Here is a 15,946-nt window from a genome sequence, read left to right as displayed (position 1 = left end):
CTTCTCAGCAATGCAGGCACATATGAACCTGGGACCAACACAGATGCCTTCAGCTGCTAAGTGCAAATTCAACAGGTCAGTCAGTTTTAGAGGTACAAATCTGCCGACAGATGCCCTTTAAGCCTCTAAATGTAAACAAGAATGTTCCTATTCACTGATTGCTAGCAGAAGTCCTGTAAGTAGTGAGTAATTGATATACAAAGCCTATGAGAAATGTATGTGTATTTTCATTTTACGTTTATTAAGCTTTATTTGCCTGACTGGATGACCCCTTCAAAATCTTATCTGCTTTCCTTCTGGTCTTGCTCGCTTTTTTTGCATTTAATGGGTTGTCCACGATTAGGAAAATGTGGCTAATTCTTCCCCCTAACAGCACCACAGCTGTCCATTGGTTGTGTTTAGTACTGCAGCTCAGCACTATTATAAAGTGAATGAGGCTAAGCTTCAATACCACACACAAACTGTGGGCAGGAGTGGCACTGTTTTTAGATAGAAGTAGCCACATTTTTCTATTCTTGCACAATCCTTTTACCAATACTAAACCACTGGTTGGCTTTGCTGGAAGATCTCTTTGCTCTGAGCTCAAATCCTGTACAATGTTGTGCTGCTCTCTGCTTTTTGCTCAGGATAAAAAATAAATATGAAATTGACACTTTAGGATGTAGCTTGTCACTAGGGATGTGTCCAGTGTTTTCTGAAAATATTCTCATTTGTGTTATATGTGTATAGGGTTATTCCACCTACAAAGGCAAACTCTGTTTTCAATTAACTACTTTAGTAAACCCAAATCCTGAAACTTCTCATAGGTCCATATTGTGTCCATATTTTAGGAATGCCTATAATAAAAAATATTCCGCAGGCATAGTAATAGTGCTGACAATGGCCGCTACTCGTATGCTTGCTTTCATTTTATTGCATCTTGCAAAATGATAGTTGGAATCTGGTTGTTGCCCAGTTGCGTGTGATTTCTATGGTCCATCACATTCCTGCACCATCTAGAATGGAGAATATGGGTGGCCATCAGATGCAGTGAACAGCAGGAAGGACCCTTTCTTATACTGGATCACTACACAGGCACATTTCAGCAGATATCTTCTGTGGGGTACCTTAGCAGGGACCCCACTGACTGTTCGGATAATGGTCAGCAAGGTGTTCTTTAGAGCTAGTCTCCTCTACCTCAGAAATGTCCGTAGCTGCCCGCTTGGTTGGCAGGAGCTTTGTTTTGTACATTGGAGCTTTACAGGTCCATTGCACTCAGTAGAGTTCCCACTACCACAGCACAATGATAAAGACATTTCCAAGCTGTGGGTTGAAGGGACACTATTATTCTAGTGATGAGAGTTTCAGCTGATGGACCCACCTACACTATGAAGTGTAGATAAGTAGACTGTGGAAGTACACTGTGAGCTTTGTAGATTTGTGTTTGCCAAAGTCACTCTGTAAATTGCATCCGGATGCCACCGCTGCCATTTTGAAGTGTGCCATGCACTAGGACGTGACTCTGCAAGATATATCTGTAGATTGTTTGTTTATATTGATCTGTCTATAGGTATCATCTATTATAATACATATAGTACATTGGTGTATTTAGTGTTGTGTTATTAATGTTGGATTGGGTAATTCCACCATTCATTGGTATGATTGTAATATTAAGAACCTCCCCTCCCATAGTTTACTTTTCACTTTCATCATTCTCCTCATTTTCCTCACTTACTTGTGCTGTTAGTGACCTTCTGAGTTGCCATCATGAATGATGTGATGCAAGTTTCAGTAGTCTCTCCCGTCTCTCACTGTGGTTTCCCTCTCTCCTTGTTCCTCTACCCTTGGCTTTTCTCCTGTGTTCAGCTCTTCCTTCTGTGACCTGCCTTCCTCTGTCAGACTTCAATGATAACCAGAACCTTAAGAATAAGTACTTGCTATCCAATGAGAATCAACGGCCTGGCCATTTCTCCACAGCCTCCATGAGCTCTCTGGCATCCTCCCCATCATCCTGTTCTCTCAGTAGTCAGGTGGGATTTTCTACTGTTGCGAATATCCAAGAAAGGATCATGTCCACCCCCGGAGGAGAGGAAGCCATTGAGCGGCTCAAGGTAAGCCTGAATTCCTTTGCACTTTCTGCTATGGCGAAGAGTAATGAAGGGAGCTTCAGCAACCATACACAGATTTCCACCATGTAGTGTGGATGTGAAGTCATCTACAGAGAAATGGAGATCTCCCAGTGTTGGTGAAAGATCAGCCCACTCAAGGAGGTCTTTAAATTCAGTCAATTTGAGACCATAACAAAGTGTGGCTTATGTTTTTAATATGGTCTCTTGCTTATTACATTCATGTATAGCACTGATGTAAAAATGCTCTCCAGGGTGAACTTCCATTCAGTATGCGTTATTGGCTCATGAACAGGTTCTTAGAACTGCTATTTTCTAGGCCTGAAAAAAAATCTATAACTACTAAGATAGAGATTAATCTATTTACCATGACCCATAGACCACATGGAATGAACACTATGTAAAACTGTGATTTTTCTCTGGACTTTACTATCCTCTTTACAGCCCATTGTTTAGCGCTCTTATACAATTTCCTGTAATGAAATCTCACTCTATGCTGTTTTTGTGAAATTCTTAGAAATTCTGTAATGCAAGTGCCATGGGGTGGGCCGTTTAAAATTGTCCCATCACATTTAATTTTTTCCGGTGTTCACTAAAGCTTCAATGTAGTGGTCAAAGATGTTTGCTTTTATCGTAAAGCCCCTTCACTCTGTACATCAAGATGGAGATATAAAAACTAGTGCAGACAACAGCCACCATCTTTTAGTCTTAAGGCAGAACTGAGGCATTGCTATGAGCAAACCCTGTACTGGATTGTGGATAGAGGACAGAACTTATTGTGTGCAGGACTATCCAAGGTTAAGTGCCTCCTGAAGGAAAGCTGATGCACAGTAGTAGAGTAGGGCACAGAGTAGGGCATTTCTTCCATAGGCAGCCAACATTTAATAATAATGATGATGTCTACACCCTACAAATTCCCTTTAGTTCTTCCTTCAGGATACGTATGATGGAAAGTAGGAAGATTTTAATATTCCACAGCAGCACTATATAACTCTTGCCTTCACACGGTATAGGAGATAATGATGGGAAGTTTGGGGGGCAGTGCTCCTGCTCCCTGCCCCCATCCAGTGGCTCTCTAGTGGTACAAGACAGAGCCCGCACAGTGAACAGTTCTCCTATTGTGTGCAGCGTAGAAGTGTCTCAAGCTGTTGTACATTGCATTTATATGCAAAATGCAAAGAATGGACCTATTCTTGGACATGATTTCCACAGCACTTGGATCACGCCACCCAGTGCCTGATATAAACAGCAACATTACCATGAGGCCTTGTTTTTAGTGCAGGTGCCATCTTCTGCAAGTTTTCATCGCAGTTCTTATTTATGATCTTGCTGGAGAGCCAGATCTAGTTATGTAGGTTTTGGATACAATATTTGAATCAATTCCTCACAGTTTTCAAGATCTTTGCTTGAAGTCATTGAATAAAAGCTTTCATTGCTTACTTCTGGAAAATAAGGACCTACCGTGGTCATGTGATGATCACTTAGGTGCTTGGCTACTTAAAGGTAATTCCAATATTGAGAACCTATTCTCAAGATAGGTCATCAATATCAGGTAGGCGGGACCCTGACTACCGACACCCCCCCAGCTCTTGTGTGCCTTCTCTTCACTGTTTAGCAGGGTAATTACAGCTCCTTTGACCCCACTCACTTCAATGGGAAGGAGCAGACTGAGTGTAACTGCTTGCAGTTCCCTGTTGGCAATTCATTCATTCATTCATTCATGAGCTTCTGATAGGAATAACAGAGGAATGGCACAGTTGGCATTACTTGAAAAGATGTTGCAGAATGGTCATTTAATGCGATTTCAGTTGTCTACTAAAACAGACATATCAGAAGTGGTGACTGATCCTCTTGAAGTATTATTAGCTCTGTATTTGAGTTATTCCTAATTCAGAACACCTCAAACTGAAAGTGAATATTTTTTGATGTCCATATTTCATATATGCCGCATTCTCCTCTTAGACGTAAACTCTACCTGGTACTTGTAATATCGGAGAAAATGATGAGTATAAACTTGAAATTCTGAGGAGACAACAGAATTCTAATAAGCATATTGATCCAATATGAGACATATCTATACTTCAGTATATTGAATTAGGCCATTGAAGAAGTAACATCCATCCTTTGTAATCCAAGAAACCCGAATCCTGACCTGGAAGACATTAGGAATCCTCATATTCTCTATATGAGTTGTGTTATAATGCCTGTTTCTTATCATGTCCAATCTTCCTCTAGGAATCTGAAAAAATTATTGCAGAACTCAATGAAACTTGGGAGGAGAAACTTAGAAAAACGGAAGCTATCCGTATGGAGAGGTATGATGAACCAACAAGCTTCTACTCTCTTTCTTTACTGTCCTACATTCTCATGGATTCCTTAGAAATTGTGCAGCCTTTTCGAATCTGCAATGATCGAGGCAAGCGCTAATGACCTTGTAGACGGAAGGCTGTGGTAATACTTGAACTGATCCGTCACACCTTTTCTTTTTAGAGAGGCGTTACTGGCAGAGATGGGGGTGGCAATTCGAGAAGATGGTGGAACGTTGGGAGTCTTCTCCCCTAAAAAGGTAGAAACCTTAAAAATGAACTATAGCCAGTTTTTAATGGTGTTGTGCCTAGGCCTTTATATATCAACCTCTCATTAGTGCGGTGTGCTGTAATGTATAGTTAAAGGAGTATTTCATCTAAACCAAAATACTTTGCTGCGGGCTCAGAGGGGCTTAAAAATATTGACCATTTTCTGCATGTCGAGCAGGAGGGACCTGGGTTGCATTTGAACAGTAGCAATGGGGAATTGTTGACAGGGAGTATATCTCCTTTTAATGTTATAACCCCTCTGATCCTACTGTAAACTATATTGGCATGTATGGTGCCACTATTTTGCAATCTGGATTATTTTATACCAGTTCATGGTATTTCTGGAGGGGTGTGCTCAACGGTAGCACTTTTGCATTCCACTTATTATGTGTGACATGGTTTATACCTACTGGATTATTTTATAGAGAATCTTTAGTATGGATAAGACCCCTTTAATGTATTTGCACCCTCTAAATGTCTGCCTGACAACAAAAGCTGTGATCAGGAAGGGAAGGGGCTCGAATCTACCATGTGCTATATGAAAGTACAACATGTCATCTCTCATTGAAACTTACTGGCCATTCAGTAGTTCATAGTCAACACTTCTCACCTATCCACAAGTGTCTGATCACTGGGGGTGTGACCACTCGGACTCCCATCGTTCATGAGAACAGGAGTCTCACTGCTGCCCTGTGTCTATGGGGCTGACAAAGATAGCCCAGTGCTGTACTCGTCCATCTCCGTCAGTCCCGTAGACTTAGAATGTGCATAGGCGATAAGTGTTGATTATGGGACAACCCCATTCCACTTCCATGCCGGTCACACACATTCGTAGGAGCACATTACTGCCTGACGAAGGGCTCACCTTTTGCCCCAAACGTTGCTTCAGTCTGAAAAAAGGACCACTATGTCCGGCTAATACAAAATAAAAATCAATTAACCAAATTTGGAGTGCTGTCTAAATTGTTGAAGATTTATACGTTCCAAGAGGTGGAGCTAGGAACACACCGAGACGTGCACCCAAACCAGTCAGCAATAGATAGAGTGCTGTGATCACTACGAGATTTTCAATTCCACTTAGAGGTGGCACTTTAGCTTACCTCTTCCTTTTTCAAGGGGTTTGTCCTGGATGACCGATGCTGGATGACCAATGTTTGTTAAAATGGTACAATATGCTTGATGTGTATGGTGTACTCTCTTTATCCATTGCAGGGAGTAAAGTGTCCATGTTCAGATCTTCTTTCTATACTCGCCATTTATAAGTGTATTTTAATTTCCTGCCTTCATCTCACATTTCATTCTCTCTCAGATCTCCTCTATGTTTTTTGACGAGTACTTTGACTCACTTTCTACAGATCAGGTCTGTTCTATTGACTAATTCATAAGCCAAGTCTGTACGCCTTGACCCTAGTAGTAGCACTTCTGAACATAGAGTCTAGCAAATCCTGATTTACAGTTTGTTCGAAAGATACAAAAATATGATTGGGTTGCAGTTTCCCCTGTACATCACCCCCGTTTAAAGAGATTTTTAACTGTTATAGCTACCAGCCACACTTCTAATGTAGATGACTGGGTCTCCCAGATGTCCTGCATATGGATTACAGAAAAGGTGTGAAAGGTGCAGCTGTTCCCCTACTGGGCATATTTGGAGACTCGATTGTTTTTTATCACCATTGCATATTTGGAAACTGCAAGAATCCCTTGAAATTTTACCTGGTGACACCCTTGGCTTCATGAATTACATGTCTTTAGTTAACACCCCCTTTACAGGATGTGGTAACCCCAACCATGAAATTCTAGCTCCCCAAGTGTTATCAATAATTTTATTATGTAGATGTTTTACTGTCCTTAGTAGTAGTCTTGGCATTTCACATTGTAGAAGTAAAGAACAGGTCACCCTCCAAGAGTCCTGTGTGGCTCTCAAGTTAAAGGGGGATTCTGGGAGCTGTAGTTCACCAGTTTCAGGCAACTACTGAAACTGGAGCAGAAGTAACAAGTAAAGAAACCCTGAAGGTGATGTCATGTTTCGTCATTTCTGCCTTCCATCTGTCTCTGTCTTCTGTGTGTTTGTCATGTCCTGGCTGATTCTGTACAGATCTCTTCGCCCAACCTCTGCGACCTCATGGCTGACTCCTATGGGGTCTTCTCCCCAAAGAAGGTTTGTCATAGCAGTTAGATCCCCTTTCTAGGATAGATGTCCTTAAAAAGAGAATCATAATGGTGTCTGTGCAGTTTGTTACATTAATCTTTGCCTCTTAGCAACATCGTTATTTGTACCATGAGTAATTAGGATTTTACCGGTAATATGAACAAAGCACCCATTTTATATTTTAGGCTTCATGCACATAGTCATGTCTTTATTTCGCTCCACAAATAATGGATATGCAGAATATGGCTACCTTCCATGTGTATACTGCATTTTCCTCACTCCCATTAATAGAAAGGACTATTCTCATCCACAGTATGGAGCAGAATAGGGCATCTTCCATAATTTGCAGAACATGGATCAGTGTGCTATACGCAAAAAAATGTGCATAACACACTAATGAAAAATATGGTCGTGTGCATGAGGCCTGAGGGTCAAGGAGTTGTAGTTGTAAGTTCCTCAACTTTCTGATATGAGTTTGTGTTTTAATTCCTTGCTATTTTTAATATTTCTTTTTGCTTTCACTGGATAGGAGGGTCAACGTTGACCTGGCTTTAGATATACTACAGTATATATGTTAAGACAGTCCACTATGACCTTAAAGAAGTTGTCCTGGATTATAAAAAAAAAAATCGCTTGAATGTGGATAAGCTGCAATATGTAGAACCACCCATTGAAGGGGCTGTCTGGTTTCAGGAGAAAACTGGACAGATCTTCGGATCGGCCTGCAATAAAGAAATGGTAGGTACTTACCTTCTGGCTGGACTCTGCAGCAGTGATGTCACATCAATATCATGTGACTGCTGCAGTCAATCAGCAGACCACTGCAGCCGGGTAAATAGAGCTCGCCGTAGAAAACAAAGTGATAGCATAGGATTTGCCAGGTAAGTACTTACCAGTTCTTTATTGCAGGCTGATCCCTAGAGTTGTTCTCTTTAGTCCTGAAACTGGACAACTGCTTTAAGAAGAGTGGTGCTGTTTCTGTAAGAAGTTAAAAGGGTTATATCCTCTGGATAGGTCATCCGTATCTGATCGTTGGGTGGCTGACACTCTGTGATTTTGAATGGGGCAGAGCTGCTCCTAGGCCACGTGACTGATGAATGTGTCGTCACTGGCCTAGGGAAAGCTAAGAGAAGGCCACGCCGCTCACAGGAGCGCCTCTGCCTTCTCAAACAACTGATCAGCAGGGGGTCCCAGGTGTCGAACCCCCTCCAATGAGATAATGATGAACTCCTTTACAGCCAAAACAGTTTTCAGCCTCTGAATTTAAACACTGATGTTCCTATTCACTAGCAGAAAGCAGAGCTTTTGAAAAGCGTAAGGAATTGAAATTTGCTAAACTCTTTGTTTTACAGTGATTTAATGTTGCATGCATACAACTGGGCTACCCCATTTAAATTTTATATTCTTGGTGGGAACCTAGGTAAGAATTTTTTTTTTTAAATCTGTTACTTATCGTGTAATATTTTATTACAGACTCCGCATCTCGTTAACCTTAATGAAGATCCTCTCATGTCGGAGTGCCTTTTGTATTACATTAAAGATGGTATAACCAGGTGTGTTCTCTTACTGTACTGTAATAGTGGCTATGCCCTTGTCGTAAGAACTTGTGATTATAATGCTGCATTTTTGTCTGCAGGGTTGGTCAAGCAGATGCAGAAAGGCGCCAGGACATTGTTCTGAGTGGCGCCCACATTAAGGAGGAGCACTGTATATTCCGCAGTGAGAGAATGCCAACGGGAGAAGGTAACAATCTTTCTTCCTTTGTGTCCAGTATGCATTTTGTGAATGACTAGTGATCACTACCTGTACATCTGAAGAACACTATATAGCTGGGATGCCCAACCTGCAGCCCTCCAGCTGTTACAAAACCACAACTCCCAGCATGCCTGGACAGTCTACAGCTATTATGGCATGCTGGGAGTTGTAATTTTGCAACAGCTGGAGGGCCGCAGGTTGAGCATTTCTGCTATATAGATTAGGTCAGACAAGGACTCAGGGATACATTATAATGTATAGTTATACAATGCACAAGGTCCTCTTTCTCCTGAATATTTGAGGTAACGTGTGCTTCCTGCTTAGCTGAATTTCTTCATTACATTTAGAATTTCCCTTTGTTTAGTCGGATTTTGCAGATGGATCCTCAATACGTACTTCACTGTCTGTAACCAAAGCTACACTATTGATCCAGCTGTTCATTGACTTCTATTATAAGAACTGAGCCCACTTCTTTTTTTCTATGTTGCATAGTGTACAATAGTTCAGAAGAAAAACGTTATGCAGACCTATTTTAGTGGCCCATACGCTAGACATTGCTGGATGAACAGTACCTGGTACATGCCTGATTTAGAATAGAGAATGGGAAGGCAAAGGTGTAACTGAGATTTATCAGACTTGTATTTGCAGAACGTATATAATAAAAATCCATTATTGTTTGTCTTCTCTCTCTTCCAGTTATTGCAACTCTGGAGCCCTGTGAACATTCAGAGACCTATGTGAATGGGAAACGAGTAGTTTTTCCGGTGCAGCTTCGTTCTGGTAAGGAACACAAGTATGATTCTACTCTTGATGCATCCTCTCTTAGGCCTGTATTGCACTGGCCGAGGGTCAGCCCGATCATCATTAACAAGTATTTGTAGGCACACTCATTAGCAGTGATCTGCCTGTGTAAAAGTGCCACAAGTTACCCGATGAATGAGCAAACGCTTGTTCATCGGGCAATCGCATCTTTTATGCAGGCACAAAAATCATTGTTTTCTGGAAGCAGATCGGGATGTCTAATCACCCTCTGCTGCCAGCACATAATGATTCTGTATGGGGACGAGCAATGGCATTAGCGATCCCTCTCCCCATACTGTGGAGGAGATCACTGCATGTAATAACAGTTGTCTCCTTTACTGACGAACACTGCCTTCCCAACAATCATAAGGCTCATCTGCCAGTGTAATACAGCCCTTAGTCAAAACTGTTTAGTTTTCTCTGAAATCATTCATGTATGTTTGGCCGCTCTAGTCATACACGTTAAAAGATGTTGGCTAAACGATTGTTTTGTGAATGGGTCTTAGGGTTCACATCACCGATAGAAATTTTTGATAAATTAAATAATAACAGAACTGCCGGATTCTGCACGTAACCAACATGAATGGAGCTGAACAGAATCCATCGACTACAATGGAGTCCGTTCAGTTTCCTTTTGGGATCCTGTTTTTTTTACAGAAATAATTTTTTTGTCCAGTCTTTTTGACCTAATCTGTGAAGGAGGCCCTGAATGGAGCCTCCTACGCAGATGTGAACAAGCTCTTAAAGTGGTATTATATTAGAAGGATCTGCTTCCTCCTGTCCTCAGCTTTCTCCCTCTGGGACCCCACTACTGAGGTCATCTTGGTGGTTCAATATTGCAACCTCATTCATTTAAATAGGGTAGAGAGGCAGTATACAACAGGGACAAGAATGGCGCTGTTTCTGGGGGAAGGAATTGAAGAATTACTTCACTTGGATTTCTTTAGGGGTATTTTCATACATGACATAAACGCAGTGAAATCCACAGCAGAAATGTAAAAGATTTTCCAGCTGAGTTTCAACCATGTGTGGCCATACCCTAAACAATTGTTGCTTTAGGTTGTCATGTTGGGACTGTAGTGTTACGATCCATTGCAGTCATTACTCTTAAAAGGGTTGTCTGCTTTTTTTCTATTGATGACCTGTGCTCAGGATAGGTAATCAACATCAGATCAGCGGGGGGGCTGACTCCCGGCACTCCCGCTGATCATCTGTTTGAAGAGAAAGCAACACTCCTCAGGAGAGATCAGATGTTTGAAGAGAAAGCAACACTCCTCTGAAAGCTGCCTTCTCTTCTCTGTTTACCTGCTCGCCGTCGTAACTGCAGCGGCGAGCAGTGTAATTACAACCATGACGTCCCCATTCATTTCTATGGGACGGCACCTGTATGTTCAAGTGAATAGGACGTAGCCGTCTCATACAAGTTATTGGGGAGGCCATAGTTGTAATTACACTGCTCGCTGCTGCAGTTGCGATGGCAAGCAGGTAAACAGAGAAGAGAAGGCAGCGCTCGTACTAGCACTGCTTTCTCTTCAAACATCTGATCTCTCCTGAGGATAGGTCATCAATAGAAAAAAGCAGACAACCCCTTTAAGCCATGAGAGAATGTAATACTGCTATGTGCCAACATCTCATCCCACATGAGTAGTTGTACCTCTTGCTATGCTGTGTTGTTCTTTCACCCATTTTGTAGTTTATTGCCGATGGTTATATTTTAGGTCTTTTATTATTTGATCCTTTCAGGTAATCGTATAATTATGGGCAAGAACCATGTTTTCCGGTTTAACCACCCTGAACAGGCCCGTGCAGAGCGAGAGAAGACTCCTTCAGCTGAGACTCCCTCAGAACCTGTGGACTGGACCTTTGCCCAACGGGAGCTCCTGGAGAAGCAAGGCATTGACATGAAGCAGGAGATGGAGAAAAGGTAGGAGGACAGGTTGTCGAGGCTTCCTTTTGCATAATTGCATATATCACATCCATATATTCAGGACGAGAGGGACGATGATGGTCACGTTACTATAGGCACATGACTGGCACAAACCATATTGGCTATATTGTGTGTCTACAGCGAAATCTGAACATACGTACCTGTTAAGAATCCCTTTAATTGCAGCACTGTATTGCATTCTGTCTCAATGGCTGCAGTGTGTTTAGTGGATGGGTTGGAGATTACATTACAGTGCTCAGATGCTATTTAGTTTAATCGTGATTGTCTTGTGCTGCAGGCTTCAGGAAATGGAAATCTTGTACAAGAAAGAGAAGGAGGAAGCGGATCTTCTTCTGGAGCAGCAGAGACTGGTAAGAAGCCCTGCCACTTTCCTCCACTCTCACTCATATCTCCCTGACACCAGTATAGTTCTGCACTTCTGAGCTTGCATTTTACAGGACACTTATAACCTACTGCACATTCATCTTCTGCAGTGCTCTTATATGCATGCTAAATCTCCTTTTACTATGACGCGTTAAAGTCTGTTGGCTGCCTCTGCTTTTTAGACATGTCACCCTTTTGCTAGTAGTTAGGACCGATTTAATACTACATTGCCCCTGACAAATGTGCGGGCACTGCATTATAGAGGAAGGATCTGCTATTGTCAGATGTCTGTGCCGTCCACCCCCTCCCACATGTGTACTGAACAGACTGATTTCCTCTCATAGTACAGATATATTAGTAGATGCTTGAGGATTGCAACCGTGCCAAATTGTTTGTGAAATAGCTGCTTAAAGGGACAGTATCCCCCTGCCGTAATATCTCACCTATTTTTCCCAAGTTTCTAACAAGCTATGTTGGAAGCTTGTAGTTTCTCCATCGGGCTTAATATATATTTTTTTACAATATATTTAATATCTTCCCATTTTAATATTTCATTATTTCATTGATGTTCTGTAAATTGCACATCCCCAGATTTGCTTAATGTAATGGTGCGGTGTCCCTTTAAGGCAATAGATGCATGGAGTGTACATCTCACTGACATGTTTGCTGCACAGCGACTTCCCTGAGACTTTTCCATTGATAATCAAGGTCCCGCATGAGTTTGTTGTACAGATTATTTGTATTCACCGCCTTCCAAGCTGCACAGAAGCCATGTTGTTGCCTCTGTCAATATCCATTAGAGCACAGCAGCAAAGTGGCCGTCTCTTCTGCCTGTGGGCCCTGGGTACATCTCAGGGACTGTAGCGCTGAGCTATTGTAGTTCCTCTATATCCTGGATGTATTAACCCTTCGTCTGTTGCCTACACACAGAATGATCTCCTCTATGTGTGAGGCTCTGTACTGTGCATGTCCTCCTTCTTGTCACTGCATGCAGTGTGGATCCTATCTCTTACATCTCAGGACACAATGTCCAGGCCACTCTTCTGTACGTGCCACGGTTAGGGGTTGACATAAAATCTGGGCAGCAGTTATATTTAGGATCAGATGGTAGAGCAGGGCTCTAACACTACGTGAACTTAGTCATATAGACTCCTGCTCCTTCTGTGCCTAGACTGCAGTGATTTCTCTTTTAAACAAAACTGCAACACGGCAGGAAATTGCTGTTTATTCACCCAGGATCATGGTGAAATATTCACTGGAATGGCACTACGATAGGGTGTGAAGGCGCTTTTTCCATTTGCGGAATCTGAGCCAATGCCAGAATACCTACTCTCTCTGCAGTCATGACATGAACTGGTTTCCTATAGCAATGATATAGTAAGTGCTCCTCCTTACACCAAGTGCAGCACAAAATGTATTGGGTCTAGGACTCTTTCTCCTCTGCCATTACATTATTGCTAGTCTTTATCCTGCAGGTGGATTTATTTTGCTGTGGAAAGGCCAGCACGCGGACATTGGGTTGTTCCAGCTCTGTAGCATGCAGGCGCGATGTCAGAGCATATTTTGGCCTCCATATAACATATATTATGAAGGCAATAATTTGATAAAACATCTCACCTCCACTTTTACGTAGTTGTCTTCACTATTTCATATATTTTTTCTCTTTTGTAAAATGAGCAGTGTGAGTGCATTCTGTCTAGTGAAAGATGTCAGCACTGTATGGGTAATAAATAATCAAATAAAAATTGCCATTAAGTCTAATGAAAAATTTAAGTCTGATGGAACTTGTCCTACATGGACACTATAACCATAGCAAGCATTTGAGGTCCTGTCGCATTTCATAGACAGCAGTAATAGTAGCCCACGCTGTAGGCGATAGTTCTGTAATCCTAATGTCATACCATTGGTTTGACTTTATAAAGTTATACCATTGATGATGATGTGCTACAATGAGAAAAGAAAATCCAATAGATAGGATTAGGCTTTGACCTTATACTGTGTGAGCATGTTCGGCTGTCTAGACTCTTTACTGCATTCTGTGGTTTGGGGTCCTTTGCCTCAATTTGTAGCTAGTATTGAAGTTATAATAGATAAAAATAGGGCCATGTTCACAACATGTTTAGACTTCGGCTGGGCCTTTCGACAGGAGTGTATGCTTAATTACCTGATAATGATATTCAAAAATAATACCGCAAAGTAATGAGACATATGGAGTGCAAAGGATCTTTTTTTTTTGGCCAGAAAGAATAGCATAGTCTACACACTATTTTTTTCTAGCAAAAAATGTGGAAATGAGCGGAGCAGAGGTCAAATGGAATCCATAGTTTAATCTTTTAGACTCAGTTTGCCTCATTAAAATGAATGGATACATTACTGTATATGTCTGAATACGTCATTGGGTATTCTGCTATATACCCCAATCAAAAGCCTGGCGGAGGGCTAAACATGAAGTGTACCAAGCCTAATTTAGTAGAACACTTCTTCACCACGTTATAGCATTGTGTGCATTCTGGGGAAATTGGCTAGACAGACTATTTTAAATTTTTTCAGTGGTGATGTTTATAATATTAGTCTGACTTTTTCTCTCTAGTGCTTGGATTACTTTGGCTTTTAATAAATTCTATTTTTTACCTTACTGATGGGTAGCCTGCAGATACTCCTTTGTGGAATTATGTTTGCCGTGTTGAGTTATTGCTTACATCTGATGTCAGGCTGTAACTGATGACCATATTATAAGTCTACTTTGGACAGTTTTGCCCCAGTAAGCATGGGCCCCTTGACCAAGGGTGGACAGGCCATAGACTGTGCAGTGTATTTTCCCAGTAGACAGATGCCCATAGGGCCACCCAAGCCCCCCGCACTGCCGCTGGCTGGGTATCTACTACTGGGGTAACTATAGGGGTAATTATTAGAGCAAGTCCAGGCAGCACACTGAAGGTAGGCCTGGCTTGGTGCTGTGGCCCACATCTCACCTCCTAAGCCCCTGCTCCATATCTGAATCCAGAAACAATTTGATGAGGATAACAAAACATGGAAGCTATTGATGGCTACCATAGAGGGACAGCTTCTGGGGAGGTATTTTGTGCTGCACTATGGTATTACTACCAACTTGTATAGGCCCCATTTACTTGTATTGGCCCCATCTACTTGTGTTGCCCCACCTTCTGTCAATTTGAACCCACCTACAACATCAAGGCCACTTTTCAGTTTTGTCCAGGGCCACTTTAAGTTCCCAGTCTGCCCCTTCTTTTGTCTGTATCGATGGGCTTTCCTTGTAAAGCAGACACTATTGATCCTGCCTTTTTTTTATTGGTTCAGAGTGCAGGCAAGTATTTGCACGGTGGTCTGCGGTGTGCCTATAAAGCCTCATGCACATGACGACTGTATTTTTCAGTCCACATCCGATCTGCATTTTTTGCGGATCGAATGCAGACCCATTCATTTCTATGGTGCTGCAAAAAATGTGTGTCATCTGTGTGCTGTCCGCATCCGTGTGGCCGTGCCACAAGTTATAGAATATGTCCTATTTTTGTCTGTGTGGACAAGAATTGGCATTTCTACCTAAAAAGTGCTGGATGCACACAGTCTGCGTCCGTATTGTACGTATCGCAGAACAGATACGGTCATGTGCAGGAGGCCTAAGACTGTGGTTAAGGGACTGTCTGTAGCTTATCGGTGGCCACAGAGAAGAAATGGTGAATTGGATTTCTCAATCAGCTTTAGGTAAATGCAGATGATGATATCTTAGCAGTTTATAATTAATCAGCTCCTTTCTTTATATGTTAATGAATGTGTTAAGTAATTTTTCCTAGAATCCCAACAGCCCTATTTTTTTGTAGAATAAAGCAGTAAATTAGTTGACGCCTAAAATAAGGTGATAGTTGTTATCAGATTGTATTAACTAGTCAATAGTAGGGATGTACACACGTCTACACAGAGAGCTCATGTAACACGTCTTTTCTGTAATTCTGTTAAATATATATCTTTCCGTCTGTACTGCAACCAAACTGAGCACCAGCATCTGAAATCTGCATCTACTAACCTGCGTGTACTCACCTTCTTCTTGACTGACCTGTCCTTCTTGCATCTTGGAGTGGTGGGTTTGCTGTGCAGAGATACAGGATTTGGCCTGTGTGCCATAGGCATGGGGATTGTGTTTCCTCCACCTCTAACTCTGCTCTTTTAATGAAGGCTGCTGCCTGTCTTCTCTTCAAACCTTTCACATGTTTTAGGTGAGGACTATTTCTTT

General features: G+C 41.9%; 1 protein-coding gene across 8 annotated transcripts in view; it reads left to right on the top strand.

Annotated features, from left to right (window-relative positions):
- The window catches only part of KIF1B (kinesin family member 1B), a 151,554-nt gene that overhangs the window by 84,824 nt on the left and 50,784 nt on the right, over window positions 1–15,946 (top strand). For 4 of the 8 annotated variants that reach the window (XM_040430752.1, XM_040430749.1, XM_040430750.1 and 1 more), the window contains 8 exons: window positions 1,957–2,090; window positions 4,341–4,420; window positions 4,596–4,671; window positions 8,304–8,383; window positions 8,467–8,573; window positions 9,282–9,365; window positions 11,130–11,310; window positions 11,612–11,684. In XM_040430752.1, the coding sequence (XP_040286686.1) occupies window positions 1,957–2,090; window positions 4,341–4,420; window positions 4,596–4,671; window positions 8,304–8,383; window positions 8,467–8,573; window positions 9,282–9,365; window positions 11,130–11,310; window positions 11,612–11,684 (815 nt within the window). Of the gene's footprint in view, window positions 1–1,845; window positions 2,091–4,340; window positions 4,421–4,595; window positions 4,672–8,303; window positions 8,384–8,466; window positions 8,574–9,281; window positions 9,366–11,129; window positions 11,311–11,611; window positions 11,685–15,946 lie in introns of all 8 variants that reach the window. The other 4 variants (XM_040430748.1, XM_040430751.1, XM_040430747.1 and 1 more) reach the window with 1 other exon arrangement.

The sequence above is a fragment of the Bufo bufo genome, chromosome 1, assembly GCF_905171765.1.
Source record: "Bufo bufo chromosome 1, aBufBuf1.1, whole genome shotgun sequence".
NCBI classification, from domain to species: Eukaryota; Metazoa; Chordata; class Amphibia; order Anura; family Bufonidae; genus Bufo; species Bufo bufo.
Note: the sequence above shows the minus strand (reverse complement) of the source record. Positions and strands in the feature narration are given on the sequence as shown.